This window comes from Camelus ferus, chromosome 3 (assembly GCF_009834535.1).
Source record: "Camelus ferus isolate YT-003-E chromosome 3, BCGSAC_Cfer_1.0, whole genome shotgun sequence".
In the NCBI taxonomy this organism is placed as follows: Eukaryota; Metazoa; Chordata; class Mammalia; order Artiodactyla; family Camelidae; genus Camelus; species Camelus ferus.
The window spans coordinates 106,262,119-106,289,016 of record NC_045698.1 but is presented as its reverse complement, the minus strand read 5'-3'; the positions used below and the strand labels follow the sequence as shown (position 1 = coordinate 106,289,016).

At 40.0% G+C, this 26,898-nt stretch overlaps 2 protein-coding genes across 3 annotated transcripts in view; both read left to right on the top strand.

The window, feature by feature from the left end:
* Positions 1-4,264, top strand: part of DCTN4 (dynactin subunit 4) — a 30,333-nt gene extending 26,069 nt beyond the window's left edge. The window contains exon 13 of the mRNA XM_006174628.3: positions 1,655-4,264. Coding sequence (XP_006174690.1) covers positions 1,655-1,868 — 214 coding nt within the window. The 3' untranslated portion in view covers positions 1,869-4,264. The remainder of the gene's footprint in view (positions 1-1,654) is intronic.
* Positions 4,265-10,460: 6,196 nt separating this feature from the next.
* RBM22 (RNA binding motif protein 22) lies at positions 10,461-24,342 on the top strand. 2 transcript variants are annotated; one of them, XR_001367402.2, is made up of 12 exons: positions 10,461-10,617; positions 11,062-11,115; positions 12,064-12,093; positions 12,704-12,836; positions 13,872-13,972; positions 14,060-14,232; positions 15,077-15,277; positions 16,245-16,409; positions 17,151-17,239; positions 17,443-17,574; positions 18,630-18,813; positions 20,666-24,342. XR_001367402.2 is itself a non-coding variant. In XM_006174629.2 (11 exons), exons 1-11 carry the CDS (start codon positions 10,564-10,566, stop codon positions 18,758-18,760), a joined length of 1,263 nt encoding a protein of 420 aa, XP_006174691.1. In that variant the 5' UTR covers positions 10,461-10,563; the 3' UTR covers positions 18,761-19,753. The 2 variants fall into 2 exon arrangements, 1 of the variants encoding a protein (XP_006174691.1); XM_006174629.2 differs by lacking the exon at positions 20,666-24,342 and having other exon boundaries at positions 18,630-19,753.
* Positions 24,343-26,898: the final 2,556 nt, after the last annotated feature.

Genomic DNA, 26,898 nt, shown 5'->3' with positions numbered 1-26,898 from the left:
GGAAGCCCACAGGGACGAGCAAGCCCCTTCCTCCCGCAGGCTTCTGGTCTCCTTTAGAGCCCCTGAAGGGAGGCTGACAGCGAGCCAGCCTACCAAGCAGAAATGTGCTTAGCAGAACCCTGTGTCACAAAGCAAGACATAGAAGGTGGACTTGGAGCTGAAAAGCAGTAGCATTTAATACATTGGCATAAGGAATATTTAAGGTTTTTTAACAGAATGATCAAAAGCTCCCTCAGCACAGTATTGGAAAGAGGAAATAACATGTGATGAGTTAGAAAAACAAAGTGAGATTAGTACAGTGATTACCAAACTTGGGTTAACGTAGGCCCCAGGGTGAGTATTTTGTTTTAAAATTTTTTTTAAATTCTATAGAGTGCCAGACCCCAGAGCTTCTCTTTAGCAGGTCTAGGTAGGCACCAGGAATCTGAATTGAAAAATAAAAGCTTCCCAGATATCAGTGGTTACCTGGGAAGTTAAGGGTAGAAAACCTTTTTCTTTTACTATTTTTAACTGAATTTTTAAAAAATGAATCTGATATAAATTGAAGGTTTGGTTAGTGACTACAAAAATGCATTGAGTTACTGTAGTACAAAATGCATTCCTTGCTTTTGTGGGTCCTGAATTAAATTACATTAATTAAGAACAGAAATTTGTTAGGTCGAGGTAAACCTCTGGAAAGATCATACAAGATAAGAAATTCCAGTCAGATTACATGACAGATAAATGAAAGGCTGAATTAATTATATTTCACATTATTATACTTTATAGGACTTCCAGATATCTGGAAATTAATAGTACAGAATACTAGGTAATATGTAAATATTTAATTTCAGTAATTTTTCTTAGAGTAATTGAGTATCATTTGGCTAGTAGATCAAGTTCTGTTTGTTTCATTTCCTTTTTACTTTTTGAAGCTAAGTTTTCAAAACACAAACTTCAAGTGCATATCAGAGAAAACTGAAATGGAAACTTCAGCTAAAGAGATTTTTTTTTCCTGTTCTAAAAATTCCTAATTTACAGAAGTTATTTTACAGAATACACTGATTGTTGTTATTCCAGAAATTCCTTTAAAGCTCCGAGTTAGGATTCGTCTATATCCTATAGAAATATTACCACATGTATATAAAGGTTAATGTGAAAGGATGCTTATGACAGGAAAACTGGCAACAGCCTTGGTGTATACCAGTTATGGTAAACAGTAGAATGCTGTGCACCCATTAAGCAGAAAAGAGAAGATATTTACCAACATGGACAGGTGTTTTTGATAAATAGAGTGGAAAAAAAAAAAAAAAGCAAATTACAGAACAGTATGTCCCTTTTGTGTTAGTTAAAAAAGCAGAAAAGTGTAAGCTCACAGAAAAATATCTGGTAGGTTGAGAGCCAGACTGTTTACAGTTTTTCTTTGTATGCTGAGGAGGGAAAGAAGAGGAAAGACTTACTTTTTCCCATTTAAGTTTTTATGACTATATTTTCTGTAATATTGAAAAAAAAATGAGATCAACATTTTGCTGAAGAAACTCTTCATTGTCCTTAAAAGGGATGGTGATCATATCTTGTCATCAGAGATTTCCTGTTGGACCATAAAATGACTGTGAGTCTAACTGGCTTTGCTGACTCGTGACCTGCCTAATACTGTGCTTCTTTCCTTCCGTAGCATTATAGCCTTCAGAAAGGCCAACAAAGTGGGTATTTTCATCAAGGTGACCCCACAACGTGAAGAGGGCGAAGTGACCGTGTGCTTTAAGATGAAGCACGATTTTAAAAACCTGGCAGCCCCCATCCGTCCCATCGAGGAAAGTGACCAGGGCACAGAAGTCATCTGGCTCACCCAGCATGTGGAACTCAGCCTGGGTCCGCTTCTTCCTTAAAATGTTCCCCTGGGGGGCAGATCCCAAAGGAAAGTATCACCATGAACCCACGTTAAGATATGGAAGCCGCTGCTTCTTTGGGCCTTGTTTATAATGCAGTATCCATGCACTACTGAATCCTGTTCCTAGGAGGGTGGGGGCCTAGACACGGCATTAGGAACACAGGGTGACTGCTGTTCCTCTGGCTCTCTCTTCTGTTAACACCTGTGAGTCTGTGTCTCCCTCACTGAACCCTGCACGTTAACTAACAACAGCATAGTTCCAAACCAAGAAAGCAAGTGGCTGTTCCTTGCAGTGGCATTAGATTGACCACTTGAGAAACTGACCATACTATCTCCCGATCTGGTCTCATAAGGGATCCCAATCTCACAGATGAAACTTAAAATAATGAAAGGTAGACCTGCTGTTGATGACCCAGCATTGGTCTCAGCGCACCAACTGCTTTTTTGTATTCCATTAGATTTAATCTAGCTCTCTAAATATATCCCTTCACTTGCCGTCCTGGCTCCCATCTTGCCATAGAGTTCCATTTGATGGGAAATAGAATTGTCACATTGTCTTTTGTTTTGTGATGATTGGAAAAACCTGTGACATGGTTAAGGCACCCTCATTTGCCCTCTTTTAAGTAAATATAGGATACTTATTTATTAACTTGCCCTTAAAATGTTTTTCCCAGTAGAATATGGACTTTTTTTTTTTAGGGGAGAATTTGAGAAGCAAACAATTACATGTCATGGTGGGGGCAAACTCCATTCATTTTAACTGTTGGCACAATGTCCAGGGGTTGATGCTGCCACAGGGGGGCAGTCTTTGTCTTTCTCCCTACCCTTTCTCCTCTGTTCTGCCTCTAATTCAGTAAGTTGTTCTGAGTATTTGGGATCTGGACAGAGCCCAAAGAAAACTTGGTGGACAAGTTCACTTTTGGAATGCAGAAAACATTTTGAAGGTTAGATGTTTAGCATGATCTGAACTAATGTTCTTTCCGTTGATTTGAAGGGGGAATTAATAACCTCTTGATCCAAAACTGGAAATTAAGAAAAAGAACCTTCCCTGGTTTGAGACTTTTATCATACAGTGTGTCAAATAAGACCATTCTGACCGGAAACTGTCAAGTAGTTCAGCAAGTAGTGCAGAATACTTGCCTAACAGCGCACATGCTGTTTTCACTGGGTTTCCTGGAGTTGGGTTGCTAACCTTAATTTCTGTGATGTTTTGTGAAATGAGACTTGACAAAGTAGACCACCAGCTGCACCACGTTTTCTGCTAATGTATTGTTAGCAAGTGGCCAACAGACTTCGGGGGAAAAGAGAAATTTCCTGTTTACCGTGGTTTTGTTTTTAAGTTAAAGCCTTTAGTTTAAAAAAAATTACGAGATATATATATAGTAATCTAGAATACAGACAGGACATAGTAACGTCATCAGCTCCCCTTGGAAGATAAAAGTATTAAGGAAGCCTTTGAAAGACACTAACTAGTACTCTTAACGATCAAGCCAATATTATGAAACAATATCCCGCAGAGTAATATATATACTGCAGTGTAAGAAAAAACTACTCGTATCTCTAATATTAAGACAGTAATAAGGCTTAGCATCTTAGGAGTTGGGGCAGGAGGTTGTGTAATGACAAATTTGCACACTTTTTGTGACCCCACGAAGTGTCAAATTAGTTTGTGTTTCACTACGTGCTAGCGCCTTCTGTGACGCCAATGCTCCATATCTGCCAGCGGAGGAGATGGGCATCCAGGTGGAGAACAGCTTCCTATGTTTACACGCTTGCGTAGACTACACATAGTTGTGCATTCATGGCGGATAGCTGGTATTTGTTCCCAGAAGTAGTGTTGAAGTAATGGGTCTCATCACCCCCATGTGACACAGAAACACAAAAACACTTTTGATCATAGACATTTTTTTTCCCTCAGAAGCCAAATTAACTTGTAGAATAACAGAGCCTTTATTTAATGTTTCCTCAAGATAGTTTCAGTGCAAGCTGGTAATTCTGTGTGTTAGTAGAAATGGTTCAATAACCTACAGCTGGCAAATTTGGAATTTTATTTGTTCCTTTTTTATATTAGATCAGGTGCAAGATTTTTAAAGCGTAGTCAGTGTGTGCCACTGCAGGTGAATTAGATGTCATTAGCACTAGAAACTACAATTTGGGGAACTTAAGGCTAAGTGAATTTGAATTTGTGATTTGATTAGCCCACCACAGTTTTCTTTTGTTCAAAGTGCTTATAGGCGTAATGAGCTAAATGTCATGCATATTTGTGAAGAAGCATCCTTTTTGGTCCCTTTTGGGAATGAGAGACACTCCTTGATCTTTATGAATGACAGGTTACTGTTTTGCCTTACTGCTTAACTTAATGTAGTGAAATAAAGCAGACAAAGCTTGAGTCTGTTTTCTGTTTGGTTTCATGGAGACTGATTGGAACAGCATGACGGGTGGACTCAGCAGTTAGCTTGAGAGTCAGTGGGGCGTGCTCCCTCCTTCCATTTCTCCAGATGAACTAAGCTGAAACCTCATCAAGTGACTTCACTGTAACATTACATAGATAGATGTTGCTTGCGCTCCTCATGAACATATTCTCAGAACCATTATGTAAATGTTATGTTGTTAGGCCTCTATCAGCTTTGATCCTGGGTCATTGCTCCCAAAGACAGCCTTTTAAATGTACAAAATGGCCCAACCCTCACAAGTAGCCACTCATCCACTTCCATCTGCACTCAGCTTTTCCCTCCTTTTATGTAGATGAATTGTTCATGTTCTTCTGTCTAAAGCCAGCCCCACCGCTTACTGCACTCAATTTCATACCCTTAGCTATTCAAGGACATCGCTTCAGCCATTTCTCCCCCTCCGTCTCCTCCATCATTTCCATCAGCGTTTCTCTTACCTTAAAAAAAAAGAAATTGACCTTACACCCCTCTTCAGCCACCACCCCATTCTTCTGTTCCCTTTACAGCAAAACTCCTAACTCTGCCTTCCAGTTTCTCCTCCCATTCTCACCTGAACCCATTCCACTGAGGCTGCCACCCCTACCACGTAACCAAGCTGTTCTTGTCAAGGTCCCCAACGATCTACACCATTAAATATAATGGTCTGTTCTCAGTCCTTATCTGTTTAGTCTTTGAGTAGCATCTGACAGCTGAAGTCTCCCTGCATGAAAGAGTAACTTGGTTTCTAAAACACAACTCTCCTGGTTTTCCTTCTGCCTTACTAGCAGCTTTTCTTCTGTATCCTTTGCTAGTTCTTTCCCATCTTCCCAGCCTTGGGGTGTACCAGGTCTCATTTCTTACAGTGCTTTTCTCTCTACACTCACTCTTAGTGATCTCACCCAGTTTTTAGGCCATTTCCCAAATTTACATACCAACTCTTGTCTCTGAAAGTCTAAGAAGACCACAGCCTGGATTTTCTGTTACCACCACCTCTGCCTCTCTAGCATTCGTCCCTAACTAGATGGCAGTTGTATCCCGTCAACTGCTCACAACAAAAACCTTGGCATCGCCCTTGACTCTAACATGCCACAGCCAATGTCAGCAAACACTTTTAACTCTGATTTCAAACTGTGACCACTTCACAGCCTCTCCAGCATTACTGTCCTGGGCCAAATCACCGTCATCTACATGGAGCTCTAGATAATGATTTACAGTAGCATCTAAACTGGTCTTGAAGCCACTCTGGTCCCTGCCCCACTGTTGTCACTTTTCAACGTTGCAACCAGAGTGATTAAGTCATTTCTCTGCTTAAAATCCTTAGGCTTCTTAAGACACTGTGTCTTCCACTTCTCTTGGGTTTCTGGCTCTGAGAGAAGCCAGCTGTCATGTCATGAAGACATTCAGCCAGCTCTATGAAGAGGTCCAGAACCACGCAGCTAAACTGCTCCCAAATTCCTGACTCAGAAACTACATGAGATAATAAATATTTGTTGTTATCTTGAAAAAACAAAATTCTCAGGCTTCTTAGTTTGCTCAAGAGCAAAACACAGCGTCCCTACAATAGCTGAGGAGGTCCTACATGACCTGAAACTCACTGCCCACCCCTGCCTCCCCAGATTCATCTACTGCTTCCCAGTGCTCACTCCACCTCAGCCACATGAACCTCTGACAGCTGAAGTCACCCCAGGAGGTGGCCTCTTCGGGTCTTTGCACTGGCTGTTTCCTCTGTCTGGAAAGCCCTTCTCCCAGATACCTATATAATTCAGACCCCTGCCTGTCAGGTCTTTACTTGCATGTTTCCTACTTAGGTTTCCCCTGACCTCCTTATTTAATAATGTAAACTGCCCTCCCCGAAACACATATCCCCCTTCTTTGTGTCTTTTTTTCCCCGTAGCGCTAATCATCAAACAGCATTACATACTTTGCTTTTGGATTCATCTTACTAGAACTTAAGCTTCATAGAATAGGGATTTTTATCTTTTTTTTAATTGATGTATCTGCAGAGCCTAGAGCAATGCCTGGAAAATAGCGGGCAACCAATATTTGTTAAATAAATAAAGTAATACCATCACCCTTTCCCTTATTTATATAACTATTGATCCCTTATCTTTTAAAAAAAAATATCCACATGCCTCTTTTTGTCATACACCTAACATCTTACCTGCCTTGAGCTTTCTTGTTCTGGTGTTACCTCCACCTGGGATACTCTTCCTTCTCTGTCCCATCTCTCCTTTAGTCCCATCGAGATGTAATCTTAATCTGTAGTGCTTACCTCTCCAGGGCATTTACCTCTTCCTAGTATTGGGTTTTGTATGTGTGTAGCTCCTTTACTGGATTGCAGACTCCCGCAGAGCCAAATCCAGGCCCCTTTGTCATCTTTTTCCCCTATATTCCATTCAAAGGGTAGCCTGGAGTAAACTCAAACTCGGCTAAGTTACCTGTTCAGCTGCAATGTAGTTGATCCTTGAACAACGCAGGGATTAGGGGCCCCAGTGCTGGGGCAGTCAAAAATCTGTATAACTCTGCCATTGGCCCTCTGTATCTGAAGTTCCGTATCTGTGGATTCAACCAACTATAGATTGTGTAGTACTTGTATGTATTTGGTCGGGGGAAAAAGTGTGTGTTAAGTGGACCCATGCGGTTCAAACCTGTGTTGTTCACGGGTCAACTGTAATTAACTTCATCCCCATTTCCTGGTGGTCAGGGACATATATAGTGAAATATAGTTCACAATACAAGCCACCTGTAAGACGATGACTAAGTATTAAGTGAAAGTAACATTAAATAATATGGAACCAAAGAGTGAGACAGTTGTTTCATTTGCACGCCCTGTGCCCTGGCCACCTCTTCTCCTCCATCCTTCTGGTTAAATCAGGGATGAAGTATCAGTTCTCTTATGTATGCTTTTTTACAAAAAAAAAAAAAAAAAAAAAAAAAAGGCTTCTGGCTCAGAGCCCTTGACAGACAACAGTTCTATTTACTAAAAAAAATTGTTTCATTTTCATCATACTTGTTCTTAAGGCTACATCTACACGTGTGACACTAATTTTCCATTTACAGAAGTGATCAAAAATGTTCCTCTTAAAAACATATTTAAGTAAAATGGGGAGACTCAGGAGTTCCACTTGTGCCTGTGATGTAGATATCTGAAAAGAAAGTCACCCCAACTCAAACAAAAAAAGTGGATAGGTTACAAAATCTGACATTTTATTGGATCTTTAAGAGAGCTGATGTGGCAGGGCAGTCAAATAGCCTGAATGTCAAGGAAGGACAAATCCCTCCAAGGAGAGAGTGGGTGCAGACTGGCTCACCTGCAGCAGAGCACGGGAGGAAGAAGTGCTGACCACCATGCAAGCAGGTGAGAGGAAATCAACTAAAATGTTAAAGAATTGCTAAAGAACAAACTGGGGCTAACAGGACAGTATAAAACCCCCGGGCACCTGTGACATCAAGGGATCTCGCATGCGCTCACAAGCTCTTTCCAAAACCACCAGGTATGGGAGTGCTGGAGCCTCCGTAGGTTTGGAGGCTTGCAAAGGAAAGGAGGCATAGGAAAGGCACGAAATCTTGCCTCTCCCTGCGTAGGCCCTTCCCTCATTAGGACCAAAATGGCCTAAACCACTGGGGGAGAAGCAGAAAAATCTGTCTCCCCAGCGCACAGATAAAGCCCCACTGCTGCGGGGGCAAGGTAAGAAAAAAACCTCAACCCTTGGGAGGGACAGGATTCAGTCCTGAGCCCCAGGATTTTATATTAATACCATTAAAGTCCTCCTGCCACTGCAAGAGGGGCAGGAAAATCCCCTACAAGACCAGCCACTGACACAAGTCATGGTTTGGCTGCCACAGACAGGAGGGGCAAGAATGCTGAGAAAAGACCCATTCCCAGGGCCTGGGCATAAAGGACATAACTGAAGACTGAGGCTGAATTAGAACAAAGAAACACTGACTCCTCCCCCACTACCAACCGAGCAAGCAGCTGGTAACAAACATCAGCTGCTAGGGGTGTGGGCAAGGGGGTAGGGACCACCACTATGGTGCCGGTGTGCAGGACAGCTGAAAGCTAAGGATAAAGTACGAACACTTGAGAACACTTCTTCAGCCCCAACCTAAAACACGAAATAACGCTAGCAGATGCGAAATCTCTTGGTACACTGAAGGCCATGATAGCAACAACAAAACCCAAACCTAGCTCAATTCTTGACAAGATTGACCAAACTCCACACAAATGGCCTTAGAGAAGAAGAGGCTTGCCTGTTTCCAAGCATTAATACTACTTACTTCAGTCTCTACTGTTATATAAGTGATGACTGGCATTCAATAAAAAATTTGAGATACACAAAGAAGTAAGAAAAATCAACCCATCTGTGATAGACAAAATAATCAACAAGACCATATACAGACATGACCCAGATGTTGAAACTATTGGACAGGGACTTAAACTGATTAACATGTTGAAGATCTAGTTGAAAATATGTATAATATGCACGAATAGACTTCGGCAGAGAGGTAGAAATTATAAGAAGGAGACAAATTGAAATAAAAACCACAGGATCAAAGATAACTCTTACAGGATCATCAGAAGACCTTGTCATGCCTGAGGAAATAATCAAGAATCTTGGAAACAGGTCAATAGAAATTACCCAAACTGAAACCCCCCAAAAGAAAATAATAGAGTATTCAAGATCTATGGGATGATATCAAATGGTCCAATGTGTAATTGGAGTCCCAGGTGGAGAAGAAACTGGGCAGAAAAATATTTAAAGAGACAATGCCTAAGAATTTTCACAACACAAGGAAGGACAACAAACCACAGATGCCCGAAGTTCGCTCAGATTAATCCAAGCACTTCTCATACAGGGAAAAATATACTTACTATTTTATCAAGTAATCCCACTCCTAGGTATTTACACACGGAAAATGAAAACCTATGTCTATACAACAACCTGTACGTGAATGTTTTTAATAGCTATATTTATATTCATTGAAATCTGGAACAATTTAAATAACCATTAACTGACAATTTTTTTAACCCCCTGGTACCGCCATACAATGGACTTTTCAACAATAAAAAGGAACAAATCACTAATACATGTAACAATATGGATGGATTTCAAATATATGCCAATAGAAAGACATCAGATCCAAAAGGCTATATTAAGATCCCATTTATGATATTCTGGAAATGGCAAAACTATGGGGAAAAAACAGATCAGTGGTTGCCATGGACCAACTGTTGAGAATCGTGGATTCACTGAGTACAAGGGAAATTTTCAGGATGATGGAACTATTGTATACTTGTGGTAAATATATGTAAAAATTTGTAACTGTACAACTAAAAAGGGTAAAATTTTACTGTACGCAAATTATACTTTAAACCTGATTTTTAAGAAATGAGGGGACAGACATGTCAAAAATTACGGATATGGGAAAAATTATGAAAGTGGTACCAAAACACTTGAAATTCATGAAATATTGGCAGAGTGGCTGTGGGTTGTTCCAAAAATGTTGTAACAATAAATGTATTGATCCATAAGACCCTTTTCATTTCAGAAGCTGGAAAAACAGTACTACTCTCTTTGGATTTGTGGCTTCACCATTTTTTCAGCTACATGACCAGAAGCAAGTTGCTTGATTCCTCTAAACCTCAATTTCCTTCTATAAAGGAGGTACAATCATACTTGCCTAGAGGGTAGTGGTTGCCAGATAAAATACAGGACATCCTGCTAGATTTGACTTTCAGATAAACGAGTCACTGTTTAGTATACGTATGTTTGGAACATATTTATACTAAACTAGGGTTCACTGTTTATCTGAAATTTAAATGTAACTAGACATTCTGGGTTTTGCTTGCTAAATCTGGCAACCCTATAGAGGGGCTATTTTGGGAGTTAAGACTCTGTCACAGCAAGACGTTCCCCCACCGTTTGGTATAAGCGCTCAGTGAGGGCTAACGCTATTTTAATCCCAGCCCATTCTTCATTACTTGTTCCTTTATTCTTTCACTCTATTTTTAAATAAATCAATTGTACTTGTGACTCTTCACCCCTTGCAGGCACCAACTCAAAAGAAGCTCCAGGACATCAATTGTTAAGCGAAGAAATTCCGAGCGGATGACGTCATGTCGCACTAGGCCCCGCCCCCAGGGGCGCATAAGACGCGTAAATAAGACGTCGACGTGCCGGGAGGCGGCCTCAGGGCCTGACGGGATTGTGGCGGTCCTCTTTTTCAACTCGGAAGCTGCGGCTACCTCCGGACGCTCTCAACATGGCGACCTCTCTGGGTTCCAACACGTACAACAGGCAGAACTGGGAGGATGCGGTGAGTGTGCCGGCCGGAGGAGGACCGAAAGAGGCGGCGAAGCCAGGCCTCCAGCGGGCTGGCCGCGACGTGGCTGCGGCGCTGCCGAGGGAATTCCGGGGAGAAGCCAGCACCGCGGCCTAGCTCGGCCACGGCTGAAGGCTGGAGGGCAGCCCTCCTGGGGGCTTGGAGGGAGGGGGTTTAGCCAGGATCCGGGACCAGCCCCCTTTCCATCCCTGCCCCCTCCACTCTTTTGGAGCGGGTCTTTTGTCGTTTGCCGGAAGTGCAGACAGCGCCACCTTCCGCGATCCGGGCCCGTGCTGGACCTCGGGTTCCTGCTGGACCCCGTGGTCTTGCCCGGTTCCCCAACCTCGCTCCTCGCCCCTTCCCCCAGCCCTACGACTGTGGCTGAAATGGCAGGGTCTTCGGAGCCTGGCCTTCAACCAGATTTCCCATTTTCATCAGGACTTCCCTATTCTGTGCCAGACGTGTCTTGGAGAAAACCCATATATCCGAATGGTGAGTGATCGCGTATGAAACCGGACTTACTGTCTGTGTTCTGTCAGTGTTGTGGTACTTGCACACTGTCGCTGATGGGTTTCTCTTAGCCAAGAAGTAATGATGCTCCTTTACTAACCCAGAGCGTGGGACGAATTTGCAGAGGACTGTCATGCTTGTTTGGAACTCAGCGACAGCCCAGTGATGTAGGAGTCAAAATAGCTAATATTCGTTGAGCATTTACCTGGGAGATAGGTCTGTTAATCAAGGCAAAGAGAGTTTATGTCTTTTCAATATAGCAAGTAAGGAGTGGAACTGGGATTTTAATTCAGATATTCTAACTCCAGGGATTTCAGCAAATCAGGAGAACCAGGACTAAAATCTAGGTTTCCCAACTCCTGATCAAATGCCTTTTGGCCACAGCACCTTGTAATCTGTTTAGTGTGAGGTATCACCTATCCTTATAAATAGGAGTAAAATTAGCAGCAGTTAACATTTAATAATTAGATTAGGGCTGTGTTGTGATCGATCTCAAAGGTATTGATTAACCATATACAAGGGATCAGCACAGGATGAGTCTGTAGTGGTTATCTCTGACTAAACTGAAATGGGCTGTCCTTGGCTGCATCCTTCCTAATTTAGGGACTATGGAAACCATTAAGAAATTTTTCTTGGGCAGGAACTTGGGAGCCAGATGTGAATCTAAGGGTTGTTGTTGTGTAAAGATAAGTAGTTATCTTGTGTTAGATCCATAAGATTCTTAAGAGGTTGTAACTTGTAGGTCATTAGATTATATCCCCCCCACCCCCAAAAAGGTGGGCTCCCCCACTTCTCCACATCCCTTGAAGATGCCAGGGATTTCCAGATACATTTCTTGGGTCCTGTCTAGGGAAGGAGCAGACATCTGTTTTTTTCTTTCTGTATCTTTTTTCTTCCTTTCTGTAACTCTTCTGTATTTTTCCATTTTAGACCAAAGAAAAGTATGGGAAGGAGTGCAAAGTAAGTATGTTAAGGAGTAATGATTTAATTTTACATTCCTTTTCTCTTCAACTTGCTGAGCTTTGAAGTCCTTTATAAAAATGAGTGCTACACGAACTTTCATGTATCATTTATATACTCATCGGCCGTTAACTATTTAATGTGGGGGTAAGAAAATGAGCCCTTTAATGTAAAGATTCTTAAGTTGGTGTCTGTGGTTGGATTTGAGCCCCCTGAGATTGTATATCCCAAGTGTTTGTGCACGTGAGCATTTTAGCTGAGGAGGAAGGATACCGCTGTCATAAGATTACTCAGAGGAGTATATGACACTCCCCATTCACCCCATAAAAGATGAAGGGATATATTATTAATGGTGGTGACCCCTACGGTGGGGAGGACTTTGATTTTTGAATATTTTATTTCTATACTATGTGAATTTTTTAACTACTGAGGAAGGGTGTTGTAAAGGATTGAAACATCATATCATGTTTAGACTTGATGATTGCTAAGATCTCTTCTAAACCCTAGATTCGGGAATCGTTGCTTTGAATTCCCCAGTGCTATTAAATCTCCTGAACTGATTGTTCAGATCAGGACCATTAACACTCTGTGACTTTATTTTGTGTTCCAGATCTGTGCCAGACCATTCACAGTGTTTCGCTGGTGCCCTGGGGTCCGCATGCGTTTCAAGAAGACTGAAGTGTGCCAAACCTGCAGTAAATTGAAGAATGTCTGTCAGACCTGCCTCTTGGACCTAGAGTATGGTATGTTTGCCTTGTCCAATATGTCTGAAAGTGTGTAGCTGCTCTAGACACAACAAACTGATTTTTTTGTCTCCTGTTTCTCCGGTTCTGACCCCACTTTGAAATGTCTCCTGTGCCTTGCTTTTCCCAGGAAGACAAGGCCCATACTACGTTATTTTAGAGTTCTGAACAACAGTAGGAACTTAAGGAGAAGTTGGGGATTAATCAGAACTGAGCTAAACCTCTCTCATGTATACCCTTGTAGCCAAGGTGAGGTGAAGGTGTTACTGCTGTGATAGGTAATTTCTTTACCTTGGGCTTCTTTCTAGAGCCAAAGCTTTTTTCCACAATCTCTACCAGAAGCTCAAGCTAATTGTTCTTTAGATTTTTGTATAACTGTGTTGTTAGAATTGGTACACCGTATTGGTACTGTTTCACTGCTTTTGGGAGTGATTTTCTTTTTAGCTGCAGGTGACTTTTTGTTTATGAAAAAAATACTCTCTCAGCAAGAATTTCTACTATACAATAAAATTAAAGGGAAAAGGAAAATATGAGTTTCTGTAAGTTCAGAAAGTTAACTCTGCTAATCAGAGTCCTGGTCACATATTGTTTAATACTTTTTATATGTTTGTTAAGGAGGTGTTCTGCTTCTGGAATACAGTGAGCCTTATGTGACTATGACTAATCTAGAGGGTCTGTAGGACAAGCCTAAAAATAATCCACTTTTTACATTTATTTTAAATAAATCATGTTATAGTAAAAGCTAGATGAATTATTAATTACAGGTCAAAACTGACTATAATAAAAGCTTGTTCATCTAAAAGATTTCCTAAAACATTCATTTCATCCAATTTTAAGAAAACTCAGGAATTAATACAATTTCTTAGAATGCTCTGTATTAGTATTGGCCTGATGGTGCTAAAGATTTTGAATTAAAATAAAGCCTCTGGTACCAAATAGGCAAGTAGAGAAAGGAAGAATGATATATTCTGTGTACATAGTCAGTTTGGATATGATTTTAAATACATCTTGAGTTCTTTTCCTCCTTTGTTCTAGGCCTTCCCATCCAGGTTCGTGATGCAGGATTGTCTTTTAAGGATGACATGCCAAAGTCAGATGTCAACAAAGAGTACTACACACAGAATATGGAGAGAGAGGTACACTGCCACTTGCTTGTTAAAAGAATCTTAGGGGATTAGCATAGTCAGTATAATTTATCTTTTGAATGTGTCGTTCCTTTGTAGATTTCTAACTCTGATGGAACACGGCCAGTTGGCATGTTGGGGAAAGCCACATCCACCAGTGACATGCTGCTCAAACTGGCTCGGACCACACCGTACTATAAAAGGAATCGACCCCACATTTGCTCTTTCTGGGTGAAAGGAGAATGTAAGAGAGGAGAGGAGTGTCCGTACAGGCAAGAGCTGAACTGCATTTTCAGTGTTTGCTTTCACATGATTACTCACGAAGAAGTGGGAGATGCTGGCTTAAACTATTTCTGCTTTAAAATAGAAATCTATACAACTAATGTTGTGTATCTCAAGTCTTAGGACTATTACATTTAAAAGAGCTTGATTAAATTGATGTCTTTACTTACAGTGGAACTTTTACTTATAACCAAGCCTTGGGAAACTAGATTGCTCTGCCGTATAGTATGCATGTTGACCGTAAAAGTTTTGACCTGAGATGTAAGTCTTTACTATCATGGTGTAACTGGCTTGAATCTCAATGTATAGTTGAAGTCAGATTAAGGCCAGACTTCTAAAGAACGTGTGAGTATGTTTGAGTCAAGACTGTCAGGCGTCTGGATTGGGAATTCTTACCTTGGGGTTGGTTAACCCGACCCTCACCAAAAAATTATGACTTTTTCTGGGCCTGGTCCACAGATTTAATCAGACTCTCAGTGGAATGTAGTACCTCAGATACATTAAGAACCATTGACCTAGGGAAGGGTAACCATGTTGTGGTTACCTTTTGTTTTGGAGTGGATTGTGCCAAAAACATTTCTTTATAAGGAAACTCTGCCATCCTAGATGGCCATCTAAGTGGCTTTTAGGAGGCCAGCAAGTCCTTGTGTGATACAGTAAATCCCTTGGTATTAGCTCTGTTCTGATAATTATGTTTCAGTATGACCATGGTTTCTAGTTCAAAGGGCATTTCAGGGTATGTATTTGGGACTTACGTAGTTAATGTTGGGTGCTACCTGTAAATTTTTTTTTCCTTCGTTTCATCTTTATGCATTGTTCTTTCTTAAACCATAGACATGAGAAGCCGACAGATCCAGATGACCCCCTTGCTGATCAGAACATTAAAGACCGATACTACGGAATCAACGACCCTGTGGCAGATAAACTTCTAAAGCGGGCTTCAACAATGCCTCGTCTGGACCCGCCAGAGGACAAGACTATCACCACGTTGTATGTTGGTGGTCTGGGCGATACCATTACTGAGACAGATCTGAGGTTTGCGAATATAATTTTTTGAATTCTTTTTGCTTTCAGCTGCCCTGGAAAAATTTTTTTTTCATGAAAATACAGGAAAACATGATGATTTTGTACAAAGTACATTTTTCTATAGTTCACTCTACAGTTAGTACGTGTCACTTACTGGAATTTTTATGACGTTGCCCTTTGTGACGCCAGGGTAGTAATATTCATCAGCAGTGCTTATTCCATCCTTGCATCTGGTAGTAATTACATTGGGTTGTATTTGACCTAATAGTCATTAGAATTTTTAAAGATGGCACATATCCAAGTGTGATTAATTATGTAGGGAAGAGAGAGCTTTACAATGATAGAACTCTTAGGGTTTAACTTGGCTTTTTAAAGAGATTGGTATTTGGTAAATTTGTATTATTCTTGGCTTATATTTTGCTTGGCTAGATGAGACATCTCGACAGATGGTGATGGAAATTGCCTCTTGCAAAGGGATACAGTAGAGAAGAAACTTCTATGTACAACCTGCCCTTGGTAGCCTGTTTGCATTAAACTCTGTCTAGTAAGTGAGCTAGGCAGTCCCCAGAGGGTGGCAGACTTTTTTCCACCTCCTCTTTTCTTTTCTTTTTTTACAACCTTAAAAAAATTTTTTTTTAACATGTTTGGCTCATGAGCCATAGGGGTACAATTTATTAGCCCCTTATCTAAGGTTTAAGGTCCTTAGAGGAACCTACTGGAGCCCCCTTTCCTCCTTGGGGAAAACCTTGAGGTGTCTGATAGCCTTTACTTGTTCTTTTTCTTTCCCTCTCTCATACACAGCACCCACAATAGGGTGTAAGGTATGGAGGGAACCACCTGCCTGGTAATTAGGCAGATCACCATGGTGCCACCTGCCTTGTGGTGAATCAGTGAAAGAGTTAATGATCCATATTCAACTTCCTGGGAATGTCTGTGTGTTGTTAACTCTCGTTTTTCTCTACTTGTATCCCTACAGAAATCATTTCTACCAGTTTGGAGAGATCCGGACGATCACTGTTGTGCAGAGACAGCAGTGTGCTTTCATCCAGTTTGCCACAAGGCAGGCTGCAGAAGTGGCTGCCGAGAAGTCCTTTAATAAGTTAATTGTCAATGGCCGCAGGCTCAACGTGAAATGGGGAAGGTGAGCATTAGACTATTTTAAAGTATCATTAGTGAGATTTTCAAGAAACCTTTGCATTACCTGGGGACTAGTAAGCTTTTGGTGAATAGGCTTAAATCAGAAAGACCTTTAAAAAATAATTTTTCTTTCTATCTGACACTCCATTCCTGTGGAAGTTGGGAAGATGCTGCTTTGGAAATTCATTCAGGGTATGGGTGTAATAATCTGATCCTTCGAAGGTTTATGTTTTTTGTGACCAGTTATTAGAGGCCAAGTGTAATGCTAGGGCATGAACGGTGGCATGAGAGTTTACAAAGAAGTTAGTCCTAGATTTTGTCATCTATTGGCCAGGTGTCTTGTGAAGAACAAGAGCTAATTTAAGTTTGAAAGTGATGATTGCATAAGAGACACAGGTCAAATGTCGTGATTCAGTCAAAGATGGAACATGGAGCTTGGAGCCAGGGAGATCTCTCATAGAGGCAGCGGCCCTCATGGAGAACTTCCTCAGCACTGTGCTCAACACATGGGAGTTCCTCCTCCAGTCCCTACAGTGATTCCCACGAATTTTGAACCCAGATCTTTTCTTGCTTCAAAACCTTTGCTCTTATCCACTGCATGTTGGCATTTATGGAAAGAGTGTTTGCTGAAGAGGAGGCAAGGAGTGAAGAAACTCTGTTTGACTAAGAAACAAGAGAAACAGAGGTGGGAGAGAAAGTGGGACCAAGTGATGATGGGGTGTGTGTGTGTGTCTGTGTCTCCTAGGTCCCAAGCAGCCAGAGGAAAAGAAAAAGAGAAGGATGGAACCACAGACTCCGGAATCAAGCTGGAGCCCGTTCCAGGGCTACCAGGAGGTGAGAACAGACTTTCTGCCTACCTGTAGCTTACTAACTTCAGATGCTCACACTGCCTCGATGTTCCACCAGTGTTAAGAGAGACCGAAGTCTCTGGCTCGCAGCAGCTGTGTTCTCCCAGCAGGCTTCCTAGGATTTCAGGGTGGTGAAAACACTGCTGCACAGTTGTCTTTTACTCTAACTGGCTATTTTCTCTTCTTTAGCTCTTCCTCCTCCTCCTGCTGCAGAAGAAGAAGCCTCTGCCAACTACTTCAACCTACCCCCAAGTGGTCCTCCAGCCGTGGTGAACATTGCCCTGCCACCTCCCCCTGGTATTGCCCCGCCCCCACCCCCAGGTAACTCATCGTCCTTCTTAGGAAATAGGTTTGACTTAGCCCAGGGAAGTCCTTGTGAAGTCCTGTCCTCACACCTCACCATTACGTCTATCGTGTCTAAGTCCTTCGGGTCTGCTCCATAGAAGTCTACGAGTAAACCTGATTTTTTGGCATTCCTGGTATTCCATTTTCTACTGGCTCACTAAGGAAAGTCTCCAATTCCCTTAACAATTTGAGTATACGTGTAATCAGAATGGGAGTTACTGTGAATACAGTGATTTGTCATCAATTTGTTCCCTGTTCTAAACGAAATCCTAATAATACCCTAGCGCGCCATTGCTTAAACTGTAGGCTTTGGATCTGTGTTACTCCGGGGTGTTTATTACCTACCTGCAGCAAGATAAGGAACTTGTACCAGAATATAAGTTCATTAAGAAAGTTTTGTTACCAGAAAGTTGTCAGACGACTTAAATAGTGTGCTTGGTCATGTAATGAAATTACGTTTTGACTCAAGCTCTTTATCTTGTTGATGGCCAGTAATAAACAGTTCAAGGGCCAGCAGTTTGGATAGCAGTGCTCTAAGTAGCACTGTCAATGCCAGTGGAGCAGTGTAAGTAAACCACAAGTAGCCGGCCGGTTCTCCTGCTGCAGAGTTCCCATGCTTTTTGAAGTCCTGGTTTCTGAACACCTGTGACTCAAGTATAAAGCATTGAGGTTAATGATGACATGGTCTGATATCCATCAGCCTGATTTCTGTCTCACCTCCCAAATCCTGACCGAATCCTGTCTGGTAGGATTGGCACGTTTGATCCATAGCAGAGGCTCAGATGGTGGCATCATAGCAATACCTTTAGACCTGTGGAGGTTTTTTTTTTTTTTTTGAGTCAACCCGAAGGGAAAGGTTTCTAAAACCAAGGAAGTAACACAGGTAAACATCCCTGAGCAAGTCTTGTGAACCAACATTTTCTGAAGCCCCATGTCAATTTGATTTCTGTTCAGGTGGTTTTGATCTTAGAAAGATTCAAGGGTTTGAAATGTTGTCAAGAGCCTAACAAATTTGCTCTCTCCACCTATAGGTTTTGGGCCACACATGTTCCACCCAATGGGACCACCCCCTCCTTTCATGAGGGCTCCAGGACCAATCCACTATCCTTCTCAGGACCCTCAGAGGATGGGAGCTCATGCCGGGAAACACAGCAGCCCCTAGCGTATTGTCACCACACTATGGCTCTACGCAAGAGAGGGCACTTAAAAATCCCAGTAAATGAGTCTTGAAATAAATACATTTTCCCTTCCTTTGTAGTTTTCATGGTAGCTGAATGTATTCATATGTGGGCAGTCGGAGAATGACAGCCATGCTTTCCTACATGTGTTCAAAGGATTGATGGGCCTCAAATAAGCTGCCGTTAACACATCTGGTTACTACCGTAACATTGCTAATAAAACTTAATGCCTCTTCCCCTTACCTCTATGGGGAACAAGCAACTGGGTGAATTGGAATGTCCATTGGAGTTACCATCCCGATTATATGTTTATTTTGTATCTCTTGGGGGTGGGTGTTGGGGTGGGAAATTGACCTGCAGTTTAAAAAAAAACCCAGTGACAAAAACTTTTGACCATTTTTATGTCCATTGGGTGTTTTCCTTTCTATCATCTAAAAAAGGATCACTGGTACTAATCATTTTAGTGGCATGAGTGTGATTTAACTCTTCTCAAGTCACACTCTGAGAAAGACAGGTAGAAACCAGCACCCAGCGCAGCCCATATCTTCTTTCCTCATTTATTCCTAAAGGAATCTGGCTGATAATTTTACTTCTTTATGCTACCAAAAAAAGACAAAAGTAAAAGTTACTTTTTGTTCTTATCAATCAGATGGAAACAAAAGTGTCATGGGACTGTATCACTGAAGAAACCTGGTGTCTGGGATAGAATTATTTTAAGGAACTTCCTGTAAAACACTTCAACTGTGAAGGGAAAAACATTAGAGTGTGTTTGTATGGAAGACTTGTGACCTACAGCTGGAACTTTGATCTTCAGCATTCACCTCTGTGTGTCTTCAGCGACTCATTTTAATTCTCTGCTTTTGGGCAGGGGACTCTGGTCTTAGAATATTTGGATATAACTGAGTTGTAGATGGAAAAATTTTTTTTCATGTTGTGTTTTTGTTTTTAAAAAAATTAAAACGGGTCAATTTTCCAAATGTTGTCACAGGTTTATTTCTAGACTTCTGTTTTCTTTATCCTTTGTAGATGAACTTGAGGTCAGTGGAAGTTAGAAACAAGTTACATAAAAATTGAAGGTTTTGCTTGAGGCTGTTTTGATACTAATCTTTATCCATTCTAAGAGACCCAAGCCTTTTTAATACTTACGTCAAAGGTTAGTTATGGGGTTGAAATAAGATAATGAACAGAAGGCGTTCAGCAGAGTCTGCCACATGGATGGTAGCTCTGAAAAGTTATCCTAGTATTATACAGGTCATTTTAAAGGGAAACAGGAAAAACTTACCTACAAGTCTATTTCCCGAAGTCAATTCCCATGTCACTTATCTAAAATATATTCTCATGGGCTGGACATACCCCCATTTGACCCTATTTTTAGCTTCTCTGGTGAATTTTTTGTTGTTTTCCTCTAGAGGGCTTTATCTTGGACTTTTTTTTTAAGATTAAAAAAATTGAGAAGCACTTATAAATTTGATTTTATTTCTGGTAATATCAAATGTGAAGCAATGTAGAGGTAATTTCAAATATTTTGACACCCATTTGGGTAGAGTTTTTTGGGAGGTGTCTACTTTTGATCATGTAAGAGATTTTTAGCTAGTTTGTTAATAATAATGTGAAGGAAAGCGTTTTTAATAATTTCCAAATTCAGTTATATCCTATACATATAAACACATGTAATTGACTATCCAATTGTGTATTCTTGACTTTTTGAGAAAGATTCTAAGTTTTGTGCACTACCTGGCTATGAATATGTATTTTTTTTGAAGCATAAGCTAGCATAAGTTGAAGTATAGAATAGATGCTTAATGAGTCTTAAGTAAATCAGAGTTATGAGTAATGAGATTTTGGCAAAAACTCAGGTGCTTACCAAACTTCATATCCTTTTCCTCTAGGGCACACAGCCAGGGGTACACTTGACGAAAAGTAAACTTTGCCATTCCAGACTTCGTCTGTAAAAACATCTCACCCACCCAGCCCTGTGAGCTCTTTCCCCATCTGCTGGCTGAATGCGCAGGAGGAGGATCCCTGGAAGATGGCAGTCACACGATGGAAGGAGCCTGGGTTCCTCTATCACTGCTTCAAGGAGAGCACTGTGATAAAAGGGATTTTTGTTACAGTAAGCCATTGAGACTTGGGGTTTATCTGTAACAGCAGCTAGTGTTACTCTAGTAACAGACGCAGTCAGATCTGATCACACACACACAAAAAATCCATTTTTGTTTGTACTGAGTAATGATGATTTAAGCAGACTTTTGAGCCAGATTACCTGAGTTGAAATCCTCACTTCAGCGACCCCCATCTGTGACCCTGGGCAAATAACCTCTGTCTAGTTTTCATAATAGCTCACCTCCTAACCCTTCTCACTGCCTATAATATTTTGAGCTCCTCCCCTCTTGGAGAAGGTTTGGAAGGTACAGCCTCATGACAGCTGGGACGAAGGCAGTGATGGCCCATGGGGCAGAGAGTGAAATGTGACAGATGTTTTGGAAGCCAAATCAGTGAGACGTTGTGACCTGAAATAAATGGGGGTGAAAGAGGAGGAGTCAGGGTGATCCTTCTCCCCTCACCACTACCCTTCCAAGTATCTGGCTTGGTCAGCTGGTTGGCAGTATGTCTGCCCAAAATAGAGAATGCTGCGGAGGAGAGTGGGATTGTGGGGGAGGAATAGGAAAATGAATCCAATATTGGATCTGGTGAGTTGAAGGTACCTATGAGACAGGCCTGTGGAAATTAACCAGCCCAAAGAGAATTCGAGCTTAAGACAGGTCAAGATTTGGGAGTTAGCCGTGAAGTGATGGCATCTGAAGCCCTGGGTGTGGAATAAAATCCTCCAGGATGGGGATATAGAACATTAGTTCTTAAACTTCAGCGGATCTCAGTAAGTGCCTAGGTGTTCTATGTTGGTGAGGCAAAGACCACCCTTTGAGAAACACTAGTAGAGAATGAGATCACGTCTAAGATTAGAATATACTGCCCTCCCCAGAGATCTGTAGTCTTTGTATTTCTCCCTAACATTTTATTACAAAAATTTTGTAACATACAGGAAAGCTGAAAGGATTTTACTGTGAACAATCATGTACCCACTAGCTAGACCTAAAATTAACATCTGGCCGTATTTGCTTCATCACATATCCATTTCTTTATGCATTCGTTAATCTATTTTTATGCATTTCAGAATAAATTGAAGACATCAGTACACTTCACCTTTAAACATGTAAGCATTTGTATAGTTACTCAAAGTTCAATATTTGTTTATGAATTTTTAAGATAAAACTTACATAGATTGAAATGCACAGTTCTTGAGTATGCCACTCAAGACATTTAACAGCTGTATACACCTATCTGGCCCAAAGCCCTGCCAAGATTTAGAACATTGCTATCCTCCAGAAAATTTCCCCCTGCTCTTCCCAGTCAATACCCATTTTCCACCAGTCTCCAAAGGCAACTACTATTCTGATTTTTTCCACCATAGATTATTTTACTTATTTTAAAACTTAATATAAATGGAATCATGCCGCAGAACTCTTTGTGTTTGGCTTCTTTACAGCAACATGATGCTTTGGAGAATCAGCCATGATATTAAATATAATTTCCTCCATTTTATTGTTGAGTTAGCAGTTCCAGTGTATGACTATACCCTCACTTACCTATGCACTTTTTGCTATTATGACTTAAAACTGCTGCAAACATCCTTTTACACATTTTTTTCGTGAATATGTTTTTATTTCTTTTGAATAAATATTTTGGAATGCAATTACTGGGTCATGAGGCAGGTGCCTGTTTAGTTTTAAAAGTAACTGTTGGACCTTTTTCCAAACTGGCTGTACCATTTTACATTTCCACCAGCAATGCATAAAAGTTGTTCTGCAACACCATGAACATTTGGTGTAAACAGTCTTTTGAATTTTAGCCATTCTGGTGGGCATATATATAGTAGTATTTCATTGTGTTTTTAATTTGCACTCCTATTATGACAAATATGTTGAGAACCTTTTCTAATGCTTATGGTCATTTATTTATCTTTTGTGAAGTATCTGCTCAAATATTTTGGCCATTTTTACTGGGTATCTTTTTATTAACTAGTTACAGGAGTTTTTTTTTTTTTTTAATATGTCCTAGAAATTAGTTCTTTGTCAGATATATGTTTGCAAATATTTTCTCCGAGTCTGTGGCCTGCCTATTATCTTCTCTAATGATGCCTTTTGACGAGCAGAGGTTTTTCATTTTACTGAAGCCTAATTTATTGTCTAGTAGACCAAAATCTGTGTTAGTTTGCCAGAGCTGCCATAACAAAGTATTGCAAACTGGGTGGCTTAAACAGCTGACATTTATTGTCTCACCTTTCTGGAGGTTGATGCCAAGGCTGAGGTGTTGCCAAGGTTAATTCTTTTCCAGACAGTGAGAATCTGTTCCATGCTTCTCTCCTAGCTTCCTGCGTTTGCTGGCAGTCTTTGCCATTCCTTGGCTTGTAGAAATATCACCCTGACCTCTGCCTTCATCTTCACACCATGTTGTCCCTGTGTGCATAACTGTCCAAACTCCCCCTAATTATAAGGACACCAGTCACATTGGATTAGGGCCCACCCTAATGACTTCATTTATTGTTGAAAAGATTTTCCTTCTTTAGGTCTTTTGTATTTCCACATCAACTTTTAAATCAATTTGTCGATTTCTACAAAAACACAGGACTATGATTGGGATTGTGTTGAATCTATAGATCAATTTGGGGAAAATATTGAGCCTGCCAGTCTATGGGCATGGTATAGTTAATTAAGTTTTCTTTAATTACTGTCAGCAGTGTTTTGTACTTTCAGTGTACAGGGCTTGCACGACCTTAGTTACATTTATAACTAAAAATTTTGCGATTTGTTGCTATTGTAAATGGACTTTCAAAAAATTTGTTTTCCAGTTGTTGCAGCTAATATATGTCAATAGGTTTTATTTTTGTATATCAGCTCTGCATCCTGTGACCCTGCTGACTTCACTCAGGGCTTCTAGCAGTTCTTTTGTAGATTCCTGTGATGATCTACATAAATCACATCATTTGGGAATAACCATTTTACTTATTTATTTCCAGTCTTCATTCCTTTTCTTCTTTTTGTGGCTCTACTGAACTGGCTAGGACCCTGAGTAAAACATTAAATAGAACTGGTGAGAGTGGACATCTTTGTCTTTTTCCCACTTTTCAGAGTATATAGTATTCAGTATTTTACCCTTAAGTACTTAATTAACTATAGATTTTTTTTGTAGCTGCCTTTTATCAGATAGAATTTACCTTCCGAATTTTTCTGAGTTTTCGCCATAAATTTGTGTTGAATTTTGCCAGTGCTTCTTCTGTGTCCTATGGTTTTCTCTTTTACTATGTTAATGTAGTGAATTACACTGATTGATTTTTAAATTGTTAAACCAAGCTTGTATTCCTGGGATTCACCTAACCTAGCCATAATGTATTTTATTTTTATATATTTATTTAAATTTTTTAGTTTTGTATTTTCCAGTTTTATTGAGCTATAACTGACATATAACATTGTATTAGTTTAAGGTGTACAACATAATGATTTGATATATGTACATATTATGACATGCTTACCAAAATAAATTTAGTTAACATCTATCACCTTACATAGTTAGATTTCCTTTTCTTGTGATGAGAACTTTTAAGATCTACTCTCAGCAACTTTCAAATTTATAGCACAGTATTGTTAACTATGGTCACTATGCTGTATATTACATCCCCAGGACTTATTTATCTTGCAACTAGGAAGTTTGTACCTTTTGACCACCTTGACCCATTTAAAGCCATATAACACAATACAGTCATATATTTATCTACAAACCATATATTGACATATTTATAAATTTAAGTATATAACTTATTTTTTGTGTCTGTGTTCATATGAGATATGGTGTTGAATTTTCTTCTCTGTAACATCAATTTTCTCCTAGCTTTATAAAATATATTTGGAAATGTTACCTCTTCCTTTATATTCTGAAAGAGTTTGTGTAACATTGCTATTATTTTTTCCTTACATGTTTGATAAAATTTGCCAGTGAAGCCATCTGGGCCTGGAGTTTTCTTTGTGGGATTTTTTCCCCCTTTAGTTTTAAAACTTAAAAAAAACAAAAAACAAAAAAACTTTAGATTTACAGAAAAGTTGCAAAGTTAGTGGCGAGTTCCTGTGTACTCTTTACCCAGCTCCCCCTAACATTTACATCTTATGTAGCTATGGTGTATTTGTCAAAGCTAAGAAATCAACATTGGTACAATACTGTTAACTGAATTAAGTCTTGATTTGGATTTCCCCTCTAATATCCTTCTTCTGTGCCAGTATTCCATCCAGGCGACCACGTTACATTTAGTTGTTGTGTCGTCTCAGACTCCTCCAGTCTGACAATTTCTCAGTCTTTCCTTGTTTTTCATGATCTTGATATGTTTGAAGAGGACTGGTCAGATATTTTGTAGAATCTCTCTCAATTTGTATTTGTCTGATGTTCTTTCTGTTTAAACTTTTTCTTTTAATCCCTGTTTAGACGGGGTTATGGATTTGGTGAAAATACCACAAGGGGGAGTGCCCTTCTCATCACTTTATATGAGGAATTTTAATTCACTCATGATGTTAACCTTGATCATTTGGTTAAGGTGGTGTCTTTGTAAAGTTACTATTTTGCCTTCCTATGCTTTATTCTTTGGAAGCGAATCCTTAAATCCAGTCTATAATCAATAGGAGAGGAATTAAACTCCACTTCCTGAAAGGAGCAGTATCTACATTTATTATTTGGAAGTCTTCTGTAAGGAAGATTTGCCCCTCCCCTATTTATTTGTTTATTCAATCATTTGTTTATGTCACTGAATTCATGAATATTTACTTTATTATTTGAGTTACAATCTCCCATGGGTTGTCTTTTCACTCTCTTGGTAGTATTTTTTGATGCACAAGGTTTTTTGTTTCTTTAACATTTTTTTTGAGTTGCAGTCATTTTACAATTTTGTGTCAAATTCCAGTGTAGAGCACAATTTTTCAGTTATACATGAACATATGTATATTCATTGTCCCATTTTTTTTTTCACTGTGAGCTACCACAAGATTTTGTATATATTTCCCTGTGCTATACAGTATAATCTTGTTTATTTATTCGACATTTTGAAATCCCAGTCTGTCCCTTCCCACTCCCCACCCCCTAGGCAACCACAAGTTTGTATTCTATGTGTATGAGTCTGTTTCTGTTCTGTTTTTTTTTACATTCCACATATGAGCGATCTCATATGGTATTTTTCTTTCTCTTTCTGGCTTACTTCACTTAGAATGACATTCTCCAGGAGCATCCATGTTGCTGCAAATGGCATTATGTTGTCGGTTTTCATGGCTGAATAGTATTCCATTGTATAAATATACCACATCTTCTTTATCCAGTCATCTGTTGATGGACACTTAGGCTGTTTCCATGTCTTGGCTATTGTAAATAGTGCTGCTATGAACCTTGGGGGATGCACAAAGGTCTTTAATTTTGTGTGTTCATTTTTAAAAGTGTTTCACAGGTAGTTGAAGATGAATATTGTCTAATTTGGTGGTGCAGAATTCTCCATTTTCACTTGATTGTTTAAATTTTCTATATCCTTATTCATTATTTGTCTGATAACCAATCAACAATTGAAAGAATTGTGTTAAATCTTCCCCTGTGATAATGAGTTTATTATGATATAAGGATATTTATCACAGAATTTTTTTTTGCCAGAAAGTCTCCTTTGATGTTAATATGGCTAGCACACATTTCTTTGGGATAGGATTTAACTGGTTTATCCTTTTCCATTTCTTTATTTCACTTTTGTGTCATATTTTTAGGCGTGCTGCTTTGTGAACAGCACAGAGCTGGAGTTACTTTTTATCCAATGTGTGAGTTTCTGTCTTTAAACTGGTGAGTCTCATGCATTTGCATTGATTGTGATACCTGATATATTTAAATGTATTTATACCCCTTTATTTTATGTGCCTCTTTTTGGCTTCTTTTTCACCCTTCCTGATGTCTTTTGAGTTGATTTCTCTGGTCACCATTTCTTCTTAGATTTTGTACTTTCTTTGTTGATCTTTCGCAAAGCATGTTCTTTTGTAGTTCTTTCAGGGGTTAG

What these genes read in the sequence shown, in the direction of transcription:
- RBM22 (XM_006174629.2), top strand. Translation starts at nt 10,564, where the DNA reads ATGGCGACCTCTCTGGGTTCCAACACGTACAACAGGCAGAACTGGGAG. An exon ending in GGCAGAACTGGGAGGATGCG is followed by an intron (nt 10,618 to 11,061) that starts GTGAGTGTGCCG and finishes CATTTTCATCAG; the next exon opens with GACTTCCCTATTCTGTGCCA. An exon ending in CACAGAATATGGAGAGAGAG is followed by an intron (nt 13,973 to 14,059) that starts GTACACTGCCAC and finishes GTTCCTTTGTAG; the next exon opens with ATTTCTAACTCTGATGGAAC.